Source organism: Carassius auratus, chromosome 16 (genome assembly GCF_003368295.1).
Source record: "Carassius auratus strain Wakin chromosome 16, ASM336829v1, whole genome shotgun sequence".
NCBI classification, from domain to species: Eukaryota; Metazoa; Chordata; class Actinopteri; order Cypriniformes; family Cyprinidae; genus Carassius; species Carassius auratus.
Genome location: NC_039258.1, coordinates 15140239 through 15165893, shown reverse-complemented (window position 1 = coordinate 15165893; position 25655 = coordinate 15140239). Strand labels below are relative to the sequence as shown.

The 25655-nt window shown below is 36.7% G+C and overlaps 1 protein-coding gene across 3 annotated transcripts in view; it reads right to left on the bottom strand.

Annotated features, from left to right (window-relative positions):
* The window catches only part of creb5b (cAMP responsive element binding protein 5b), a 68223-nt gene extending 48272 nt beyond the window's left edge, over positions 1–19951 (bottom strand). For all 3 annotated transcript variants that reach the window (XM_026284330.1, XM_026284331.1, XM_026284332.1), the window contains exons 1-5: positions 19809–19951; positions 12658–12735; positions 11440–11533; positions 9192–9313; positions 6068–6225 (exon numbers count right to left, since the gene is read on the bottom strand). In XM_026284330.1, the coding sequence (XP_026140115.1) occupies positions 6068–6225; positions 9192–9313; positions 11440–11533; positions 12658–12711 (428 nt within the window). In that variant the 5' untranslated portion in view covers positions 12712–12735; positions 19809–19951. The remainder of the gene's footprint in view (positions 1–6067; positions 6226–9191; positions 9314–11439; positions 11534–12657; positions 12736–19808) is intronic.
* Positions 19952–25655: the final 5704 nt, after the last annotated feature.

The following is a 25655-nucleotide window of genomic DNA, read 5'->3' as shown; positions in this document are numbered from 1 at the left end:
GCAGAATAGTGAGCGGTTCAGGTTTGCTTCAACTTTCAAATGGCATTGAATTCGCAGTGGAGCTACAAGAAATTCCTGCGGGCAATTGAATGAATTGCACAATTCGTTTAATAGTGCAAATGCATAAAAAAGCATTATTCATTTTACAAACGTCAATAAGTCATGATATTTAGGGCCAGATTTACTAAACAGGGCGGTAACACTTTATAATAACTTTAATTAATAAATCATTAATAAACATTATGTAATACTTAACGAATCGTTAGTTAATATATATATTCACATATCTAGAAATGTGAACTAATGTGCTTGTTGTTGATTTTAACAGATCTTATACAATGATTAAAAGCTTTTACTGCTGTAGAGGTGTGATACGGGTAGGTTAGGGACAGGTTTGGTGTATGGGTTGGTTTAAGGGGTGGGTAAGGGGTCAGCAGTGTACAGGGGTCGATTTGATCACAATTGTTTTGCTAAACGATAAATCAAGTATTTTCTTAATCCCCCCCCCCCCCCCCCATTTCCCACGTTGATGTATAATTCAAGGAATATTCAGTTTTTCAATAATTCACAATCATATACTAATATAACTTTTGAGACAATAAAAACATGTTTTGCACCCAAATTACGATGTGTGTAATGTCTTTACCAAGCATTTAGCTAAACTTAACTAACCACTCTTTACACAAACTTTGTTACAGTAGCTAAAAGTCCAGTGCCAATAAAGATACAAAAAATAGTAAATGTTGTATGTTGTAAAAATTTGAAAATGGGTAAATTCCTGTCATTTTAGACACGTTTTGCCATCAAAATGACTGCTCAAGAAGGTACTAATGATTAGTAAATGTTTATAAACATCTACAATTGATGAATAATTTCCACTTTGGATTGCATGGGGAAAATTCTGTGTGTGATTTAATGACATTGCGCACATTAAAGAACACAGACGCAACATCTTATTTCCATAATGACCAACGTAATCTGCCAAGAGCAGCTCAAATTAGCACCTGCATTAAGAAATGCTTATTTGGGGCGTTAAACAATGCTGCAAATACCAGTAATTTGCCAAACGCAAATGTTAATCATCATGTCGCATGATTCAGTTTAATACTTTCCTCCCATTTATTCCGCGTCTGAAAGGGGAACTCATACAAATGTCAAAGTGTCACAAACATTAATTATTACATAGGCTATATACAGTATATGTATAGGCTACACACACAAAAAACAAATAGCTTTATCTTGATTTTGCATGAGATGTTATAACATGTTGAAGTGAGGAAACTCTGATGGAGTTTTTTTTTTCTTCTGATTCTTTAGTAATAGAAAAGTAAGTGTGCTATTCAAAAGAGCTATTTTTGTTTTATGAAGTTAAAAGTCTTAATTAGCATGCTACTTGTTAGCATATTTGTAGTTTTGCTGAGTGTTATTTTTTTATATGGAATGCAAATGTTATACTAAAGAGTTATTTTGATTTAGGAAGCTAAAAGTCTTAATTAGCATGCTAACTGTTCGCATGCTTGTTTGGCAGTGATTAATACTGAGTGTTGAGAATTTATTTTAATATTAACTGCTCTGGTTTCACTGGATGTTTCACAGGAAACGTTTCACAGGAACTAACACTGAGGTTTTCCTGATTATCAGTTCATATGTCACCAACGACAGTTTGCCTTGCCATCCATTTTGCATCTTGTCGGTCACAAGAGCATTTCGACTAAAAATGCGTGTCAATCACCACAGCTCCAGAAGAAAAGAACTATTGTTGCTGAACTTGTCCTCCCATATCCATCTCTCCTTCAGTACGGCTACCGCTCAGACACTAGTTACATTCAGTATTCACTGATACCCGTATGTTCTCCAACCCCTGGACTTTCTTATGACAAAGAGGTTGAGCTCCCTCACAATGTTTTATCTCAAGCCGACTGACTATGTCTAACATATTTAACACTGACATGACTCAGGAACAGATGTTAGTAATTCACATTCAAATCATTTGGACCCTTTGAATAGCCATGACATTCAGATTCCCTGTGCACTGTCGTTTCCTTTTCCTTTTTTTCTGTTAGTCCAGTCTTTAAACTGTTTATTTGTCAAACTCCCTGTATATGTGACAGACTGTATTCTCTTCTGAAAAGACCAGGTTTATGGTGGTTAGTGCTGGTTTTTGATGCTTGTCGGTCTATCTTGTGAACCATCATACTGCAGCCGATCAAAATACAATGAAAGTCAGTGGGGTCCAAAAATACAACTGGAACATTCTTCAAAATATCTTTGTGTTCACAGATGAAAGTAAGTTAAGCAAGTTTGGCAGACATAAGGGTGGGTATAAGATGAGAAAAATTGGCATTTCTACGGTATGTTAGCATGACAGGCATCCAAAATGTAACATATGCCGGCCTTTTTAGCAGGGCTGGTGTGAATAAAGGGAAAAACCCAGAGGAACGCTTGGAGAATCACAGGAGAAGTTGGGGGTTGAGGGTCCTTGCGTTCCACAGCTGTGGGCCCCCCGCCTGAGCCCTGTTAAGCAGACAGACTCGAGGAAAGCCAATCTTAATTGATTCCAAGCCTCCAGATCTCTTCAGTAAACATGGCGGAGCAATGAAAATGACTTGTTATCCTAATTCAATGGACGCCGTATAACTCTGTCACTCTTCACATCCAAAAAAGCTCAGAAAGCAGATGGACCCTGGATTAAGCCTACTGTAGTCATTCACAATCACTGTCCAGGTAATTACATTTGCAGACAGAGGGGTGCAGAAAACAAATCTGGTTTTGTAGTTGTACATTTTATAATTTACTGATATTTTCTATTTATTTTATCTTGTTATATTATTTAATTTTATATAATTTCATGTGGCAACCTGTTGTGTCTGGAAGATGTGAGTCAGTACTGTAAGCCAATACTGCGTGTGCAAAGTGCGTGTCAATATTGCTTATTCTATTTCGGATAATTTAACCAGGGACAATATATTCTTAGAAAGCAGACAAGCTTAGAATGCGCCACTGACAAATCTGCCTACAATTAGCTCCTAAATAGTGAGTCTTCTCAGATATTATATATACACACAGTATATAGCTGATATCATTCCACCAATGCAAATAGTAACATTCTGGCTACTCTGTAAGCATGCCATCTGATACAAATGTATGATTCACCCCTCTTTTCTAGGAACAGTGTAATATTTAGACACTAACATTTCACAACAGCAAAGTATTTCTAAATCATGTACGTCAATACTACAAAACTTTTTAGTTCAATCATGGCATGATTCTTCGGTTGAGAGAAGCAGGAAGAGAAGATTAAACAGTTTGTGGACAGAGGCACTAGCTGGCCTCGATGGCTTCCTGCGGGAAGTGGAGTGTCTGTGTTAAGGGGATTGAAAGCCTTTTTCCCGCTGAGGTGGACATTTCCAAACACACTGATACACGCTTCCATAGGCTGACCCCTGACCCCCACAGTCCCCATAACAAAACAACACTCTCACACTTATGGAGTCATAGAGAGTTGCAGTTTTCAGTGGACATCAACGAAGATTTAGGGGGTAAAAAAACTAAAATTAAAATGAAATAAATCTTCATATCCAGGTCACACACACATACAACACAACCAGAGGGGGGTACAACACAACCACTGCCCGTAGGATATTATCGTTAACTACAACCATAAAAATAAAAAATAAATTGTTACTTGAAATAAAAGAAACATTCACTGAAAAAAGAAAAAAATATATTTTAAGTTTAATTTTAAGTTACATCAAGTAACTAAAATAAAATAATAACTAAAACGAATTAATAAAAATACAAAAATATAATCATTTAAATATTTAAAAAACAAATACTAATGCAAAAAAACTAACTACTAACCAAAAATATAAAAAAATAATAATAATTCAAAATAGATTAACAGAAAATATCATATAAATAAATATCAATACCACTAAAATAAAATTAATACTAAAATGATAAATATTAACTAATTTAAATAATGAGACCTGGAGTAAACATTTGCTTAATTGCCATGAAATGACATAAAATTGCCATTCAAATAATATTGCCATTTATTCGCATAAATGTAATTTTGTATTTCTTTTGTTTGATTTGGGTTTGAAATGTGACCCATACAAGTTCTTGACAGATTATATGATATTGACCAATTACTTTAAGACTACAGCTTCTCTCAATAAAATATACAATTTCCATAAAAGGCTGAGGACTTTATGATGAGCTGCATGAATGTACATCCATAATGAGTGTTATAAACTGTTTCTTTACAGCTTTAGCACATGCACACTCGTGTCCCAACACAAAAACGGCATGGGCATTGCATATTCTCTGCATGAATTCATATTCACCTCCCATTTCTACTGCTGCAATTTAAAACACAGCAGAGCATTCACAGCAGCTTTCAGCATCACTGCCCTGGCCCCTGCAGAAACCCTTCTAACAAAGAGTATTGTGCAGATGGTATACAAACCCCCCCCAAATTAAAATAAATAACTTTGGTTTGGTCATAAAAATCTGTGTATTTTTCATAACTTCTTTACAGATTTGTCTACTGAGAAGTGTCTACTAACAAAGCAAAGAACTAACTAGTCTCTCTCTCTTTCTTCGACTGTAATTCCATCCCTTTCCCAGAAGAAATGCACTGTCAGACCATCAAGCAACTTGACTGACAGGCCTTCCATCCAATATTCACAAGCTGTCCAATCTGGGCATCTACATTCTATCTTGTTTTACCACTGGCATAAAGATGTGCAGTATTTCTTCAGAAAAATCATCAAACACATACACAAATATGAAGTTAAGAGTGTGTTATTGATTGTATATATACAGTACGCTTCTCCAAACACTTAGGGACTGATACCCGTACAGTATATCAATTTGCTAAGTGACAGTTTAATTATGAAAGTTGTTGTTTTACACATTAAATCTGTGAATTTGGAGTCGGCTGCAGACCAGACCCTCTAATCTTCATCCTAAACCTCCACCACGACTGAAAATGATAGTGTCCTCTCCCTGCGGCCCATCATATGTTTCAGGTAGTGATTATACTGCAGACAGGGCGCATTCTGACGCAACAAAGAGACAGAGAGAGAAAGACATCAAGAAATAGGGAATAAGGCTGTTGGAGAAAAAAGAAAGACGGGTCAGCAGTGGGATGTGTTTGCGCAAGAGGGGCGTCATCCCAAAAAGCTGATATCCCCACCAGAGCTGTACCACTGATGTCATCACTGTGGAACACACCCAAGCTGGCTGCACGACACGGAGAACTTTAAGAGTCACTTCAGGGACAACTGGAAAGATTCACAAACTCACACACGAGAAAACCACGGAACATCCAAAGAGTGTTACAATCTTCCCAGGAATGTGCTCTTTCAAGGACATTTGGCTGATTACTGTAATTGTTATAGCATTAAACAATGATTTGCTCTTTTCAGTGAACGTTTTTAAGAAGCAAGTCTCTTCTGTTGTCAGCAATGTGCTTTTTTAAGTGGGTAAAAGTGTATGAGAGTTTTGGTGTGGGTATATGAAACTCTGAATGTGTGAAATGCAAAACCTTATCAAATGCTTATCTTCACTTTGACCCCCATCTTGATTTTGGGTCTCATTTTGTTTCAAAATTTATCTGAACGTATTTTGATAAATTAAGCATACATCTCCTAATCACAAATGAATCCTCTGCAGTGAATGGGTGCCGTGAGAATAAGAGACTAAACAGCTGATAAAAACATCTAATAATACACAAGTTAACAATCATGTCCATAATCCATTTTTAATTTTGGGTTGAACCGTTCTTTTAAGAAAAAGACACTCCAATCCAAATCCAAGAATCCAGCTGTTGTTCACTGCTGTCCACATGACATACAAACAAACTCTAACTTAGACTCAAACACGGTCTTTTGAAGAACATAATCACTACTTCTCCACCTTGTGCAAGTCATCTGCTGTATTCTGATAGGAGAAATGCAAACAGTGGCATGGACCTTGGACTAATATTAAACACTGGCCATCGTCTATTGAACATTGCACCAGTGACAATGTTCATGTGATGATGAGTGGGGCGACTTACCCAATCTGTCTGTTGGTGGAAGGGGCTTGAGTGATGACAGAACTGGACTGAGGAGAAGGCAGTGCCTGCTGGATCACTATGCTGCTGTCGTGGTTGGCCATTCTTGAGTGGGTCTGCTGGTGCTGGTTAGGGACCCCCTGCCCATGAAGACTGATATTCTGTTTAGAAACACAGGGGTAAAACATAAACTGAAGAAAACTCCCTAAAAATCTACCCTAAAGTAAATTACTAGGAGTAGTTATATTAGTGAAATAAGGCAACATTTTGCTTGCAAAAAAGATCCATTGTCTCTTATCATTAGTGTAAGGATGCATGAAGCTCAAACAGAAGTTACCCTCAAACCATGCAGCTCTTCATACCTGCAGTAGGAGTGGAGTGCTATTGAAATGACTGGATTTAGCATGTGGAAATACATTAATCTGTGGTAAATGTGATCGCAACGCAATACTTTTGTTTATGCCCCCATTTTTCATGAGCAGAACTCAAAGATCTAAGACTTTTTCTGTGTACACAAAAGGCCTGTTTCTCTCAAATATTGTTCACAGATCTGTCTAAATCTGGGTTAGGGAGCACTTCTTCTTTGCAGAGATAATCCATCCACCTCACAGGTGTGGCATATCAAGATGCTGATTAGACAGCATGATTAATGCACAGGTGTGCCTTAGGCTGGCCACAATACTGTAGGCTGGCAATTTTATCACACAGCTCAATGCCACAGATGTCGCAGGTTTAGAGGAAGCGTAAATTGGAATGTTCATTTCTCTACCATAAGCCGTCTCCAAAGGCATTTCAGAGAATTTGGCAGTACATCCAACCAGCCTCACATCCACAAACCACGTGTAACCACACCAGCCTTCAACTCCAAGATCATCTGAGACCAGCCGCCCCGACAGCAGCACAAACTGTCAGAAATAGTCTCATTGCAGTTCGTTGTTGTAACCAGCTTGAGTGGGCAAATGCTCACATTCGATGGTATCTGGCTCTTCAGAGATACAGGGCAGATGGTAGACAGCGTGTATGGTGTCATGTGGGTTTGCTGATGTCAACGTTGTGGATCAAGTGGCCCATGGTGGCAGTGGGGTTATGGTATGGGCAGGCGTATGTTATGGACAACGAAGACAGGTGCATTTTATTGATGGCATTTTGAATGTACAGAGATATCGTGACGAGATCCTGAGGCCCATTGTTGTGCTATTCATCCACGACCATCACCTCAGCTTGCAGCATGATAATGCACGGCCCCATGTTGCAAGGATCTGTACATTATCCCTGGAAGCTGAAAACATCCCAGTTCTTGCATGGCCAGCATACTCACCGGACATGTCGTATACGACAGAGTTTTCCAGTTCCTGCCAATATCCAGCAACTTTGCACAGCTATTGAAGAGGAGTGGACCAACATTCCACAGGCCACAATCAACAACCTGATCAACTTTATGCAAAGGAGATGTGTTGCACAACATAAGGCAAATGGTGGTCACAACAGATACTTACTGGTTTTCTGATGCATTATCTCGGGAAAGGAACAGTGCTCACTAACACAGATTTAGACAGATTTGTGAACAATATTTGAGAGAAATAGGCTTTTTGTGAATATAGAAAAAGTCTTCTGAGTTCAGCTCATGAAAAATGGGGGCAAAAACAAAAGTGTTGTGTATATAATTTTGTTAAGTTTATATATAGCAGCCTCTTTGGTTTAGGCCACTTTGATACATGCCACACTTTATTTGATGTGTGAAAAATGTGGTTTGTTGGTCAGAAATGCACTATGTTGCTCACTGGGGACCACACCTTGAAAGCACTATTTAAAGTTGCACCTGTTATGGTTTAGAAGATAAACAAGCGCACAGAAATCTACTGAATTTTTTTCAGTAGTTTTCTTCATTTGCATCAACAAAAACCAATTACTTTTTTGAAGAGGAGAGATTTGCCAAGAATAAATTATGATTCTGACAGTGCCATTTATTTGCAATATCAATGTAGTTCTAGTGCTCACTAAAGGAATTATCCACAATCACATTAGATGCACCCACAAAATTTTTTACTAAACACAAATCTGTACAGAACACATTTTAACGGTTAGTTGATAGTATACAGCAGACTTCTGCAATCTGATGTACTTTACTGACACAAATTATAATGCTTTTGCTCATCATTACACAAATAACTGCAGTCATGATCAACCAAAAATGTATACACAGCATCTACCTGCCCTAAAAAAACACATCCTTTAAACACAAGATATTCGGCTTCCACATTTGTTTTCAGTATACTTAAGACAAACGCAGCAGAATTCTCTTAAAAGGCTTTGGGCGATATCTCCCTTACCTGTCTGCACCTGAGCACAGCAAGTCCTGCTACAACCTGCTGCTTGCTGACTTGGCATGGTGTACTAACCCTAAACCTCAAGTGTAAACTCCCCAGATTAACAGACACCATCAGTTTATCTACAGCGTGGCTGTCAGGCAGACAGTAGGATGGTGGTCACTGAGCCCAGCCATCTTGTGACACAGTAGTGGTGCAAATGGTAAAACAGTCATTAGTGTTGAAGGTGTCTGAATGCGTCATTGTCAGACCTTGACGATGCATGATGAAAACACCCGCAAGAGTTTGGCTATCACCAAGGATTTACAAATATCATCCTTTTCATCACTTTGAAATAAGACTTTTTAGAGGGTCTATATTAGTTAAAAGTTATGTTTGGTAAAGTTAAGTTCAAAGTTGCTTAAGTTAATTTGAAGTCAATATACTCACATACTTATGCGTGTTTCTGGTTTTAGACCTGAATCGAGATCTTGTCAGCCATTACGTAGTTGCCTACCTTTTGGAAAAGCAAAGCTATGATGCCTTAAAACAGGCAGCTCACACAGTTTTGGAGTGTGTAATATTTGATATCCAGACAAACAACTCTCTTTATAAACACAGCTGTCAATCAGTTTGAAGCTCAGCTGCCACAAGTGATCTCTGGGTGTATCTTTACCTGCTCCAGCAACTGAACCTCCACCTGCCTGTTCTGTATGTGTGTGATCTGTCCAAAGCTGAAAGTCTTAAGTGACTCGTCGTTATGGTGGATGGGGTAATAGTGACAGCGGCCATTGGCATTGAGACTCACACTATAAGCTCACCTGTTTGTTGTCCTCCTCCTCCTGAGCTTTGCAAAACTCCTGTTCGATGGAGCAATCCAGTTCGCTGAAGAGACCCACCTCCTCACAGTTCTTCAAGAAGCGCGTTGGGGTGGGTGTCTGGTCTAGAAACATTGAGGGGAAAAAAATTGACAAAATTTTGCAGGGTGTGTTAGTTTAACTGTTTGCAGTGACATTAAAGGCCTAATGAGTTTGGTCCTCAAGGAAAACGTCCCATTTTTAGTAATTGTCAATTTATTTATTAATAAATACATATTTATAAATTCAGTGACACAAAAGCACTTATATGTTGCACCTTTTTAATTTCTGAATTTAAATTCATTTTCATATTTTTGAGGGCATGAAGTGAAAAAAAAAATCAGGATGGTACAGCTATGATAATAATTTGGGTAATTTTACCCAAATTTAAAGTTAACATTTAATTTATTATGGTCAGTTATTGTCAACTATGCATGAACAAAATTCTGAATGTTGGCTTCCTGACGACAAATCTGCATTTTCTGCACAGTTTACAAACTGAACCCAACCCAAACAGCTAAATAAAAACTTGGATGCATTTCTAGCTTCATGCCATGTCTCTCTCCACTCAGGCTGTGATTCTGTCCTTTTCATTATTTACCCTTGTCAGAGTTGCAGATCAGATTTCTGGGATCAGCTTTGGGTTTCTCTCTCACTTTGCATTCTTTTACACGCAGGACCTTCTTTCAGTTACTCGCTTGCTAACAAAGGTGCACATGCGTTTCTTCACTCACTACCTCTCGTTTGCTCAGCCTCTTTCCCTCAAACACATACCATTGAAAAATCACACACACACCTCTTTTGAGTTTGTGGTGGGATGATAATTTCTAGCCACTACTGGAACCACATGGTAACTCATTATCTTGTACCTTATCAACCCCACGATGAATATTACAGTCTAGACTGAACCGCACATCCAGGACTGGTAGAATCCTGTCAACAGTTTGATTTCAGGATCACTGATCCATGATGTGTACAGTATCTTGATAGAAAAGCATGAATTATATAGATATATTTAGATGTAAATAATACTCTTGCATATTACTGATAACAAATAAGAGGAAAATGAGAGTGTCCAAAAAAAAAAGTTTAAAAATACATGTGCCAAGTTCTTTTTATTCATGGCTTCATACGGTTATAATGATCAATAACTCATAATACAATTAATTACATAATAAAGCAAGTGGCACATCTTTAAAAAAAAAATCACAGAAATCTGATTTGTTTTTAACATATAACCTATAGGACTTGTATCATCATTTTGCAAGTTCTGCTTTCTTCCACTTTCACAGTGGAAAGAGAGGCGGAATCTGAAGATTTTTCTTTTGCTCTTGATCATTATGGTACATTAGAAAACATTAGTAATTACTGTATTTTACATATTCATAAATAAGCTACTTTGAGTCTAAAACTTCTTATTGTTTCCTTATTTGTAATACAATATGAAGTGAATGACATATGGTTCAAAATTTGGGGCAAGAGTAGGCATCTCAAATGGCAAAAAAAAAATTGCACAAAATAGATAGATAGATAGATAGACAGACAGACAGATAGATAGATAGATAGATAGATAGATAGATAGATAGATAGATAGATGTTTCAAATAAATGTATGTTGTTTTGTAGATGTAAACTAGACAAAAATTATGATATGTTTTGTTACTAAACAAAAACACTCTTGTTTTTTCTTTTGTTTTGTTTTGTTTTGTTTTGTTTTGCTTTGCTTTGCTTTGCTTTGCTTTGCTTTGTCTGCATGGATTTCAAGTGTTTTTAAAGTCCATTAAACATATTTATGTCAGATACACCAAAAAAGCCTGCCTTTTTTAACTAAGCCTAAGTACACAGCTATGGTTAGCTAGTGTACTATCTCTGAATATGCACCTCTAAATATGCAACCCTCCACTTTTTATAATAGTGTGTTGAGGCTTATTTTCTTTTCTTCCCTGGACTGTTCCCCTTCCCCTCGTCCCCTGAGAGGGCCGGCGGTCTAATTGATAGGCAACTCATGGTACGGGTTGATGACTGGGATTAGGGGAGTGAGGCAGAGCACAGCACAAATATTATTTTAGCCACATGGCTCTGCATTTAAAACTACACCTACGCATTTGCCAAGTCATGCGTTCTGCCTAATGCACCTAATCAAAGACAGACGCTAAACGGACACTCACACATGAGCTGCATGTGTGTGTGTGTGTGTGTGAGGTCTGTCTCACCTGACAGCATGTTGTCATTTTTGATGGAGGGGAATTTGAGGGTCATCTCATGCTTGTGCCGATGAATCATTAGATGATCCTCCGTAGGGAATCTCTGGAGAACATGGAAACAAATGGTTGCAATTTAATCACACTAAACACATTGAAAAGAGCAGAGGCTTGTGTTCTTTCCATATTGTTTTCTTGAAAAACAGAATCTTACAATTAGGGACTTTATCAAGCAATGTTATACTCACCCCCATATACAACAGGACTGAGCCTTAGGCATAAACTGTCTGTCTGAATAATACCTTTCTTATTGAAAAAACCTCCTCATTATCATAATTACATTATCTTAATTTATGTTTAAGAGGAAAATTATATCTGTAAATGGTCCACATGATCCAGCCTGCTCAAACAAATTGTGACAGGTCTAGTCTAATTGTGCATTGGTTCAAAACAGGTGGATTGTGTTCTGAAAATAGGCCACAGGTGAGTTCTGATTGTGGAAAGAAGGAAACAAAACAATCAAATGTAATATGGAAATATATATATGAATTATATATATAATTTATATAACACAGAAGATAAAAATAAAAATACTTTTATAAAGGCAGGAAAGCACTATCTTTGGTCAGTGACATCAAATCAGTGACAAGCTTTTGTTAATTTTTATTTCACTCTTAATTTTTGTTATTTTATTAAGTTAAACTAAGAGAAATGTGAAAAATGTTTCCTTGACAAGTACCTATAAAGTTTATTTTATTTCAAGTGATGAAGCTTTTCTTATGGTTTTATTTATAGTTATTTTTACATCAAGTCATACAAGATGAAATTGAGAAATGTTGCCTTGGCCTCTAGCTGGAATAAAATAAGTTTAAATTTGTAAAAAATATTTTATTTAAGTTGAAGTTAGTTTTATTTCAAGTGACAGGCTTTTTTTTGGTTTTAGTTTTAGTTTTAGTTAAATATAATAACTCTGTTGAGAACCACAGTATATGTTGAACTTGAGCTAGAAGAAAATATGCATTAAGAGAGAGATTATTTAACATATCTATGAGGATTCCACCTCATCCAAAGAAACACCAATCCAGGAATCTTATATCAAAACCCAGGGGATTACATTTGCCTCAATGAGATACATTTCAGTGTTGTTGTCTGTGGCGCAGTTTCACATTGAGAAAGAGCTTTCTCGAGTTACAGGAGCGTTCATCTTCACTATTGTCTTATCAGACTCACCTGAGAGCAGCCCGGGGCGCTGCACACGAACGGCCTTTCCTGCTCGGAGTTCATCACTGTCACTGGCTCCTCATATACCTGAACACAAAGCAAAGGAGAGAAATTCAAATCATGGGCACCTCCAAGACTCAGAAGCATAAAGACCCGCTGACATTATGTCACTAATGTATCTTGTGCCAGTGATAACCAACTCCGTGGAGAGAATCTCAGAGAGGATTCTGTGTCTTATGCCCTGGAGAGGGCACTGGGAGTTGTAAAGGTTTAATCTAAACTCCAGAGGCTAAAACTGACCCCTAAAGTGTCACCCTGCTCCTTTGTCACCATGGAGCTGTTACTGACCACAGGGTAAGATGTAACCTATCCTCTCGGTGTTGTGCACGCAAGTCCGTGGCTAACTCAGACACACGGCACTGAGGTCAGCGTATCAATGAACTGCCGGTCATTAGCAACTCTTTTGACACCTAAAATGTCCTTTTAATACCTCGCCAGCCATGACTTTAGCAGCTCGTATTAGGGGGCTCAATGACAAATAAAAAAACATATTTTAAACATTTAGAAATGTATTCCTTGTATTTATGTTGGCTTCATATCGTTTTGAAATCTTAAATAAAATCTAATAAAACTAAAAATGATCAACTTTAATAATGTAATGTAGCATGAGCACAAAGTAAAAGACCTACAATGTACTACAATGTATAATGTACAATGTATAATATGTATATATATATATATATATATATATATATATATATATATATATATATATATATATATATATATATATAATTTTTTTATATATTTTTATTTTAGAATATTATTATAATATTGTTGATTTTGTTTTGTTTTGCTTTGCTTTGCTTTGCTTTGCTTTTTTTGTTTTGTTTTGTTTTGGTTTGATTTGTTAACTATTCTACTGTAATAACCTAATATATTACTATAATAATTGACCCAGCTCATTTTAAAATAAATAGTTAATAGTGAAATATAGTTGCGCCTATGCAATAATACATTGGAAACACTGACAGTGTGACAAATTATGTAGAGTGGAAAAAGTATGAAAATGTTTCAATACAATGACAAAACTCTGAACTATTTCTAGTGTCCTTTTTATAAGCGGTGATTACATTTCAATGACCAATCTCTCTCTCCATTACAGCTCACCATGAGCCCTGGAATCCCTTGCTCAGTGCCATGATGCTGCTAAATGCCATGGATCACAGACTGACAATGGAATGGTATGCCAGCCATTCAGTGGAGTGTAATCGGGCCGCTCCTCTGATGCTGATGGGATGTAGTTTGCCATCGTTTTCTTGTGTGGGTCCACGCTGAGCCCTACTACTGTCGCCATGGGGATCAGAGTGCGATGCTGTGGAATATATCAAGCACCATTTGTGCTTCGTCTCAAGGGTGGCTCCTTCTATTCAACTAGTGATGATCTATAGGGTGCCTGGGTGTGTGATTCTGACTGTACGTCCCTCTTCTCACCCCTGCATTCTTAAAATAAATCTATGAGCATGTAAAAAGCAGGCCAGGGTTGACTCAATGGCATCTTTTTTTCTTGGTCAGTGGAATTCTGTTTTTGATTTGAATAGGGCAAAATGTGTCAACTGGACAGTGTTGGGGGTAACGCATTACAAGTAACATGATCAGATAATTTTTTTCAAGTTACTAAAGTAACACATTAGTTACTTTTTAAAACAAGCAATTTTCTCATTTATTGACTGACAGCTCTCTTGTCCCCAAGTTTAGAGAAATGGTGCATTGAGTGTGCTGTGTAAACTTGGTTAGAGTAGGTCTGTACTAAATGTGAACATGCATTTACTCATCTCGCTTGCACAAACACAGATTCAGTATCCTTCGAAATGAATATAAATAAATAAACTCGGAATATGATGCAAATCTGCAATAATTAAATGTTAACACAAATATATTTGATGTATTTAATCCTATTTTATTAACTAATGTCTTTGCTGCTGACCTTTCCTTTAGCATGAGGCTTATTAATTTCTATTTGGTGGAAAAAGCATTTAAAATAATAGATTTACATTTGCCAAAAATATAACTTTTATATTAAAAACAAACAAGTAAGTCCAGCCCAGATGTAACACCAAAGTAAGGTTACATATCAATGTAAATAACTTACAGAGTAACGCAATACTACTTTCAAAAGTTATTTGCCCTGAAACTGGAACTACATTAATCCATTTTTGGTAGCTAAAACATTGTCAAATAATTTACCAAAGGATTCCATTAAAATACTTTCTGCAGTGCTCTGTGGATGCGGACTGATTATAAGAATGCATAGCGAATGCTTTTGATTATTTTATCGCAACAGTGAAAACACTGTTGTAGAATTTAGCTGTATGCCATGCATCACAGGTGATCATAAACTTTACCAATGTTTCTAATACCTGTTTTGGGAATTTTACAGCCCCCTTATGTAAGTTTTGGGCAAAAGAGTAACATTATTATGGGATAAAACAGCCTAATGAGACACAGCTGTAATAGTCCATGACAGCCAGAGTCCAGTCCCCTTCATATACAGCAGCAAAACACAGATTAATGACTGAGTGAAGTATTGACACACTGCTTAGACAGCTAACAAACACTTTCCAACTGCGTGGAAAATAAACATGTTCGAAACTTTGAAAGATGAAAACATGAAGAGTATTAATTCAAATGCTTCAGGCCTGAAAATGAATGAGCCCAGGTGTGTGAACGCTTACATACATGATTTTAGTGTGCATTTTTTCCCCTGTCCAATTGGTGTAGCCAACTGTTTCCTTCCATGCAGTCAAAAAATGCTAATTTGCCGTTATGTTAACCAGACATCTTTTTCCTTCAGTCCGGCCTTGGGACAGAGCCCCTCCAGGCGGCTTCTGACACGCGGCCCTTGGGGACACATGGTCTGGATAGGGTGTTTCTGTAACCGAACTGACATCAAGAACACGTCTGCTAAATGACAAGTCACTAACACTCATTTTTTTTCTGTTTTCTTTCTCTCTCTCTCTCTCTGTCACTCACTTATCAGCTCTCAGAAAGGTGTGTCTCCGTCCACAAGTCTTCACGGTATCTGTAATATTCTGCTCTCAATTCTTTCTCTGTCCCGGATCATGCTGTTCAGTATTTAACCCCTCTGCCACTGGACCTCCAGCACTCATTTTTGGTAAATTATAGTCATCATTTATTCATCCCACATTGTTGAAAACCTGTATCATTACATAATCTTACAGAACACAAATGAAGATATTTTAAAGAATCTTGGTAACCAAGATTTTCCCAGAATATTTGTATGTTCCATGAAAGTTTGGAATAAAATGAGGGTGAGTTAATGAGAATGACAGAAAGTTCATTTTTGGGTGAACTATTCCTTTTAGCAAATTAAAGTGAACATTTTACTTCCGAAACTTGACATATTTCTGAGTGAAATAGGATATTCGACAAGATGGAAATGTAGGACGGGACTTAATTTTATCCATCAGGAATTGATCAGATGTGGTGTTTCTATTTAAAACTCTTCAAACAACGGATGATGTTTCAGAAGGTGGAGTAAGTCATTATATTTTGATGAAGGATTACCAAGACCAAACCTTTTTTCTTTGGAATCTGGTTCACCGATGAATCATTCAAAATGATAGCAAAAAATTTGTTTTAAAAAAGCAAATACAGTCAGTTTTGATTTCATGTTGACTTTAACACCCTAGAGAGGAACATGTTGCTGTATGTCCCTATCTAACCTTAAACTTAACAAACTTCTCTTCGTATCAGTCCAGATTTTTAAATGTATTGTAATTTCTGTGTCCCTGCATTTTCAAACAGACCTAAGATATGCCGTCTTTTGATTTCACATCTGGCCAGATTCCAAAAGCAAAACCAACAGTGCAACACAATCAGGCCCCTGCAGCAATATTTCACATTCACACTATGTAAGTTCTCCAACATGTGGAATCTGTACAACAAAGACTGTCATCAAATCTGTTAATTTAAACATACGATTATGCACCTCATTCATTTTCATGAAAAATATTACCGTATCATTTCCACCCTCAAGCAAGTCTTTTAGCTCCCCTAAACTGCTCAATATTCCCATGTGACACGAGGCCAGGTGTGAGATGTTTGCTCACCGGTGGTCATACACTGCTTGGCTTTTATTTCACCAGTGTTTTCATTTAACACAGGAAATTTCGTTACACTTCCAATTTAGAATGGCCCGATGTGGCAGCCGAGGAGGATTAGGGGACCGGAGTACAGTTTCACAGGGAACCAGAGAGGAACTTTCTCCTCTGGTACACATTTGAATTCGAACAGTATGGTGCACAGGCCGAGGGGAGGAGGAGGGTGGTGAAGGTTACAGCAAGCACAAACTTGCACTGCAATTCAAATCCAACCTCCCCCCGTCCTCTGCAGGCCTTCGGCAGCAAAGGGTTCAAGGTAGGATCAGCACAGGGCCCGGGGGAAGGAATAAGAAACATACAGACAATGCAAAGGATGCCATAAACCTCTCATAGTGAACAGATGAAGGGGCCTCACAAAGGTAACCTTCAATCACTGTCAGTCATCACATCTTCACAAACATAAACTTACAGAGACCTAGAGAACTTCAGGCTGACTATTGTATCGGAGGTGCAAACATTTGAAATATGAATGTATCGGAACGTTGATATTGTTCAGGAAACCAAAGTGACGGCAAAATGAAAACAGCAACACCTTATGCCATTTGTGATCAACTTTAAAATGAAAAAGGTTTTCACTCCTTTGTCAGCATGCACCAATATGATGATTTGCATGCAAAATTTTAAACTTATTTTATCAAACACATTTTTGCATACACTACATATCAAACTTTTTTTTTATTTTGTTAAACACATAAGGCAAACATAGGAAAACCTGCATACACCATACATTATAAAGCAAAATATATGTAGTTAGAGAAAATATATTTATTATATTTTCCCATTCAGTGTAATTCACTTAGTCAGCTGGATTAATTAAACCAGAGAGCAAAAAAATCTTTATAATGGCCATACAGACATTTTTTCCAATACCAGTTTTATTAGATATGTCTTGTTTCACATGTGAATATGTGGTATTTCACAGATAATTCTAATAAATGGTTCAAATAAATCAAGCTATAAACTGAATAATTATCTCAGTCTCATGTTTTGCCGACCTCATATGACTTACTTTCTTACATAGACCACAAAAGGAAATGTGTAGATAGAATTCTAGGGACTGACAGATTCAGTTACCATTTACTTTTATTGATTTTTTTCCCCTCCCTTATAATGAAAGTGACTGGAGCTTTCATTCTGCCTAACATCTCTTTTTGTGTTTCACAGAAACTAATATAGGTTTGAAAGTGAGTAAGTAATGCAGATTTTTTTTAGGTGAACTACTCATTTAATCTCCATGTTAGAAGCAATGAGATAAAATTGACTTCGTATTTAATTTTCATCCCTGTATGAAGCTAGTTTATCAGTAAACAGAACGCTTAATATAGGCAACAATTAGCCTATTATGCATTTATTTGTCTGTACTTTCCTATAAATATATATTTGTGTGGTAAAAAAAAAAAAAAAAAAAGAACCCAGACACACTTCGTGTCAGTGGATTAAAATCTTGTAAGCCTTTAGGCTTTTAGAAAAGAGTTTGCCTCGTCAGCACAAACCACTAAACCCTCAATATCTCGACGGTTAATCAAACAGTCTGACTGGCCTGCATCATGACGTCATGCTTCTATACATTGCCTTCTTGTTACAATATTACAAAATAAAAACGTGTGATTCAGCGCTAAGATTCAAACACGCGTGCATTCTTTTATCATAAGAGCGGACTGGACTGGGACCCCCTCTGACAGTCGCGATCTCTTGAACGATAGCCTACTGGATAATACCTACAGGTGCAGTAATTTTCAGAGACAAGCTAAGTTCCTCAGTTTATGCACGTTTATGAATGAAACAAAACAGATTCAACGTTACAAACGAATTCTCCCGGACCGCTCCACAGGAACAATGCAGAACACTTCTGTCACAGCGCGAGCGGGACACAGCACACACACGCGCGCGCTGTGGCAAGCCAATTTAACATTTATTCCTTTAAACTACTAGTATATGTTTTTCTTTTTTTTTTAAATGTAAATTAATCAAATAGTGACAACTATCTTTTTTAATTAGTGACTAGTTCATATTCATTTCGTATTCGATTAACTATTCCATTGTTACTGGAATCAAATTGCATTTTTGCTACAAGGTTTGACGTGGATCTGGTTTAGATATCAAGTATTAATTTCACACCGTAACACATTCCATATTATTTTGGTGAATCACATTCCAACTGTTACTGTTTTCAATTACTAATTATAATGTTCATATTGGTAAATTACTAATAACGATTTAAGGAATAGCTAATCCTGCTTTCTAATCCAGACTGACTATTGTACGTAATTATTAATCCTCAGCACATATTTATGATAAACTAGCACTAATTTTAATTATTAAAAGTAACATTTTTACATTTTACTGTTTTAACATTTTACTGTTTGAATAGTTTCTAATGACTAAAGAAGGCTAGAAGAAATGTAGTAGTTATAGTAATTATGAAATACAGACTACTTATCTCGACTACATTATTTACAAGCATTTAGAAATAAATACTAGTAACAAAATTTGAGTTCGTTAAAGGAATAATTGTTAAATTGGCTTGCCACTAACATACACATACAAACACATGCACGCACAAGCAAAGTAAAAACTGTAACATAGCGATCGTGTTTGACAGCTTCAAGTGCAAACTAATAACTCCGAGTAAAGTTTTGCAACATAAATCTGAGATCAGAATAAAGAAGGTGCTAGCTGTTTAATGCGACACGACCTCTTAACGCGCAATTTGGCCATTCAAAGCGCAAAGCTGTTACATGCAAACAATCCCCGGAGATCCGAAACGAATAACTCATAATCATTCTGTTTTCTGCATGAAACTTGAACGACTCAAATAGTCGCGTTAAGACAGACTCTGTAAAAGTACTTGAAATTCGTTCATGTGAATCCCTAGCAACTTGTCACTTCTTCAGGCTCAAGAGAATGCATTTCAGTGGCACCGACTCGGCAAGTGCATGCGAAGCAATGGATGTATCGGTATGAAAAACAACTCACCGCAGAAGTCTGGAGAAGATGCACCACACTTTCTGAAGGAACCACGTTGGACTGAGGAAAGATTACAATACGATCTATTTAGAGAAGCATTACATCACCCTTCGGTGACGTCACGTGGGATTCCTGAACTTCTAAATCATTGCGGTCCCTCGTAGGGGCGGGGCGAGCTGGGCAGGCGGGGCGGGGTCAGGGCCGGTGGGTGTGGCGTCCGGACAGCAACACCAACCAACATCTGTCTGACTTCAAGTTGTTATTGTTGTTTGCAGCAGCAAGTTAGTCATAAACTGCTATATATGATCATCATCAGATATAATTTCTCAATTGTTTCTATTAGTACAGTGACAATTAAGCAGCTAAATAAACAGTTCGGGTAAATTATTATGATTTTATTATAAAGCCAACACCTGAATTATTATTATTAATAAATTCTCTATAGCTACACTTTTCATTTACATATGTGATGAACAACTAACCTGTTATGCTGTTTATTCTGCTGAAATGATTTTGATTGTTGCTCCCAGACTCCAGCTCAGTTATCCAGGTCTGTTAATTGTGCACATCTTCCCAGTGCCTCTGTGCTTACTAAATAATGAAAGTGTCAAGGGTAAATAAATTATTGGTTGGATTATGTCTGCCTGCAAGTGTTGAATTTAGAAGATGGTGTTACAGAATCAAAGCTCTGACTCCTGTGTCTGCACATAATTGCCAGCCAGACGTAATGTGATGCAGGTGGCATCAAAGGACAAACAAACCAATACCTTTGTTTATTTCTCTTTGTGACATGTAGGACTTTAATTCCAACTGTAAAAAGGTGCTGGTAATACAAAACTGATTCACAATGTGTAAAGTCAAATGTTGGAAAACTAAATAAAATATGATACATAGAGAATTACTGGTAAAACTTTAAAATATGGTTCCATTTGTTAACATTAGTTAACTTGATTAGTCAAAGGAATAATTCACCCAACTGCATCATTTACTCACCCTCATGTTGTTCCTTACCTGTATGAGTTTCTTGCTTCTGCTGAGCGCAAAAGAAGATATTTTGAAGAATGTATCAGTTGACGTATAGCCACTTATTTATCCATATAAAAACAAAACAAAAAAACAAACAATGGAAGTCAATGGCTTTGAATCTTTGGTCATAAAAAAATCTAAATATTTTTTTGTTTTTTATTTTTTTTGGACAATCCCATGAAATGTTAAGTTTAACATTTACTAATACATTTTTAAAAACACAAGCTGTATCTGTTAATATTATATGATGAATCTGAGCTATCATTAATTAAAAAATTTTAACATTAACAGAGTTTAATCAACATATTAGTTAGAAATGTTTTGATAATTGTTAGTTATTAATAGTTAATGCATTAACCAGCATTAACTAATACGTCCTTATTTTAAAATGTGTCACCTAATAGTTTTAAAATTAGATTATTTTAAGGGTGAAACTATGCATTGAAAAGTGTTGGCCTGCAAATTTTACTTTAAAGAGCTATTTCTGCTTCAGTTAATGTATTTAGGTTAATTCAGTAGTAATATTATTTACATTACTTAGATGTTGCTATTTTTAGATTAAAAATTTTCTCAGTGTATTGAGAAAATGGTGGGGGGGGGGTGGACTATCAGAAACATTATTACTGACTAATGAGCCCAAAACCTTTGTATACAACATCCTGAAAACACAATAATGGAGCTATTAAAACTGCTTTAGAGCTATTAATTTAATAAACTGACATTTTATGAGTATAGTTGCAAGAGACAGTATCAAAGACAATGGTCATGGGGTTCATCGTAGCTGTTAAACTGACACGTCAGCCATTACAGGGTAAAAATAAAAAGAGCCACAAGCTGCCAAGAGTAGACAGAGTCACAACCTTTCAAGCTTTAGCGAATGTGCTGGTGGCGGCAGTGTGATTTCTGATGTCGAGGGTACACTGGAGGAGTCTGGGATTGCTTCGGCGATTAATGACTGTCTGCTCCTCGGAAAAGAGCTGTTTACAATGAGCCATCCGTGCTAAGAGCTCTGTCACGGGAACAATAACTCAGCTGTTTCGCTTGCCTGTGTCTTTTAACCTGGGCCTTAATCAAAGCTTTATGACAGTTTTTGTTCCTTTATGGTCTATATATTTCTCCCAGCCATCCAGACATCATCTCGTGGGAGAGCTGTGCAGTAAGTGGCATAAGTGCACAGTCAGTGATGGGTCACTGACCCCACACTTTAAAGGATTTTATCTCTAATGCATAGCAGGTTAGTCTGTCCCCAAACGTCTAGCAGAGCTGTATTCAGATTGCCAGGAAAAGGTGAACAATACTAAGTCTTTTTTTATGTAAGGTCTAATTGGGTTAAAAAAAATTCTTCTGAAATTAAACATTTGATTTAAAGATATCTATGTAAATAAAGATGTGTATTTTTTTAATAAAATACTAATTTCATTATTTAATGATAAATAATAATATTAGCCAACAAATATATAGCCACAGAGTCATATATTCAGTCATTATGGTAGATTACTCCCAATTTACCAGAATGATAAGACGTTTGTACTTAAGATGGCCTTTCCCAGGAACCGCAATTTGAGAACACGACAGCTGAAACCATCAGAACGTTGATTCACATGAGACTTTAGAAAACCTCATCCAAAATGAGGTTCATTGTCAACAAACACAAGCGGGAGATCGTGTGTTTAATCAGCTCTTTGACTTAAGTTGACCTTGGACTGAACTAGATTCTCCTTTGATGGTGAACATGTCCCAGGACGGTTTAATTGCATTCAGAAGATTGGAATGGTTACAAGGAGAACATTGGTTGCTGTTACATCAGTTCAGGAGATTCACAGATTAGAAAGTAAACTGCTCTTTTATACGTGTACAATTTGTATTTTTAATTAAGGGTTAATTTAACATAGCCATGTAATATATATATATATATATATATATTTATTTATTTATTTATTTATTTATTTTTTTTTTTGCATTCTTTTTTTTTTTTTTTTTTTGCATTCTTCTAAATGGTTCATCATATTAAAATCAGCCCAGAAACATACAATGCATTTAACTAAAGTTACAACACCGTAGAGCAGAAAATGAATGTATCAAATGGCAATTGTGTAATGAAAGCCTTGTTGGGCTAAAACAAATAATTATTGTTTATATTTACAGAATACAAGGAGTTTGTTCAGGATTTAGTTAGTCAAAACAAACCCATTAAGATGCAGCAGAGCAATGTGTGTGTGTGTGTGTGTGTGTGTTTGATTGACCATGACATGTAACCATGTATCATAAGAGCCAGAAGTGAATCTAATTTTGCCAGTTATTAAATCCAGTATTATCTCCTAATTCAAGATGTATTTTGCATTCACTTGAATGCAACTAAAATGCACATCTCAAAGAAAAACATACATGTCTGCTTGAATTCTTATTTCAGATTTGTTTAAGCAGCTTTTTGCAACAGGGTTGAATGATTCTAAGAATGATCACTAGATAGAGCAAAGGAAACAGATTGTCTGTGTGATCTTCTCAACAGAATGTTCCAGCCTCTGTCAGTTGAGTCATCTTTATGTCTTGAAGTGCCCGCAGGGATGGAAATGTTGAAGTATACAGCTTTGTGTAATAACACATGCATGCTCCCCCAACAATACTCATTGTTTTGCTCAAAGTGGTGGTCCACCACAGAAGAACACTTTTAGAAAGAAACAAAACATTATTTGATATGGAAAGATGTCCTGCACTTCATTCTAATGTCAGGGGAAGTGATGTCACAAAGAAATTGCATTACTCTGCACTTGCACATGATTTCAAAACCTGGCAACCTTTTGACAAATACTGTAAACAGGCCTACCACTGTACCACGCTCAAGCGTTTGAAAACCACACAGTACATTAAAATGCTATTACCAACAAAAAATGTGCACTGGAAGCATTTGAAGTGAACAATGCAGGCATCACATAATGAAGGACAGTATTTCTGAGTAGTTTATACAGTATGTCTGCAGCGGTGAGGGCACGAATTCTGCATTTTCCGCTGCCAACGAGGGAAGGCCAGTATTTGTAATAGTTATGCTTCTGAACACTATGTCATTCGCTTCCTTAATTGGGTCTGGGGGGGGGGGGTTACATTTGGCAACATTAGGAGACCGAATTACACTTTGTGGACATCTGAAATACCAAATAGTATAGTAAGTGTACATATTTATTTGTTTTGCATCATATTTGATAGATCAGGCTTTCATGGCTCATACAGTACTGTGCCGTTTTTGGTTATGTAGTGTAAATCAATTATGTATGATAATCAAGTAAACCTTGTCCCTTCTGTCCAGTAAGTGTTCATTATGAAATATTACTAAGAGCATAAAATGTATTATGTTTACTTTATAAAATTTGTTGTAAATCTCACAGCAAAAAAACAAACAAACAAAAAACACTTGTACCATGACCTGAAGTGGGATGTTGTTGGAATTCTACTAAACAACCTTTTACTTGCTTAAAAAGTATAAACTGTCAATCAGATGACAAAAGGCATTTAGTAGATTGTGTGCAATAAGTGTGCGAAGTTTTGATCGTGTTGATTACTAGAGTCCTTAAAATTGTATATGAAATTTGATACTGTATGCTTTATAGACGATTGCCATTTTAGGCCATCTACTTCTTGTTTAAATCATATGAACCAAAGATAAATACAATTTAAAAGTACTGTTCTATTGGTTTCCGAGATACTAAAAATTGAACTTTTACCCGAAAAATGTGGCCTTAAACAAAAGGATCTGAATCTCATCAACAAACGCAAAGTCTCAGGGCGACAAATTTGACTATTTGTAAAAATCTGAAGGGTAAGAGAATTGAAAGCAAAATTGAAGGCCGCAAGCTCTGGAGAGCCTCAAAACAGAGTGAGTCAATGATGTAATGCTTTCACAGACATGTCCCACAGCGTGCTCCAGCACTGCTGGAAAAAGCAGGCCGATCAGGGTGCACAGCTGCCCATGCTGCTCTCGGCTGTGGTGAGTTAATGGGGCCCAACCCAACAAGGTCCCCATTACACAGTACCGGGCACAACACCAGCACCTACAACTTCTGCCAAAAACGTGAACAGGAAATCATGGAAAAACAGAGGCGGTAAGAGAGCGGGAGCGAGGGATGAAGCACATGGATGTGAACGCGAGCAAAAGGAAAGAAAACAGCCCTGATGTAGTCCACACCACTGGGGCTTTCTATTACTGACAGAGAAACGCTACAGTGATCAAGTCATCTGTGTGACCACACGGCCATTTGTAGCCTTTCTGCCTCTCAAACATGAGGTAGATTAAACCAACTGTATACTTGAGAAGAATGAGAAGCTTGATCATACAAACCAACAGTGATGTTGGCTTTAGGAGCTTTAGGAGCAACCTTAGGAGCTTTGAGATAAAACTGAAGCTCAGAATCATTCAAGTTTAAATTTAGAAAATTAGATGATTTGAATTTGTGGACCACCTTCTTTTCTAAACATAATTCACAAAAAGAAAAGCAGCATTTAACATGTCTTATATGTCTTATATGCATTTAACATGTCTTATATGCTTTTTAAAAGTTTATTTTGGCCTACTTTAATTTTATTGTGTTTTTATTATTATTATTTAAAAGGGTAACACTTTATTTCAAGGTGTCCTTCCACATTACATGTAGCCTTCTTATTATTATAATAACAATAAATGATGCATAATTACATACAATTACAAGTAACCCTAAGACAAACCCTAATCCTAACCCTAACCATAGAGTAAGTACATGTAGTTAATTAATATTCCTCAACATACATAAGATAAATGTACAATTACACTGTGAAAAAGACACCTTAAAATAAACTGTAACC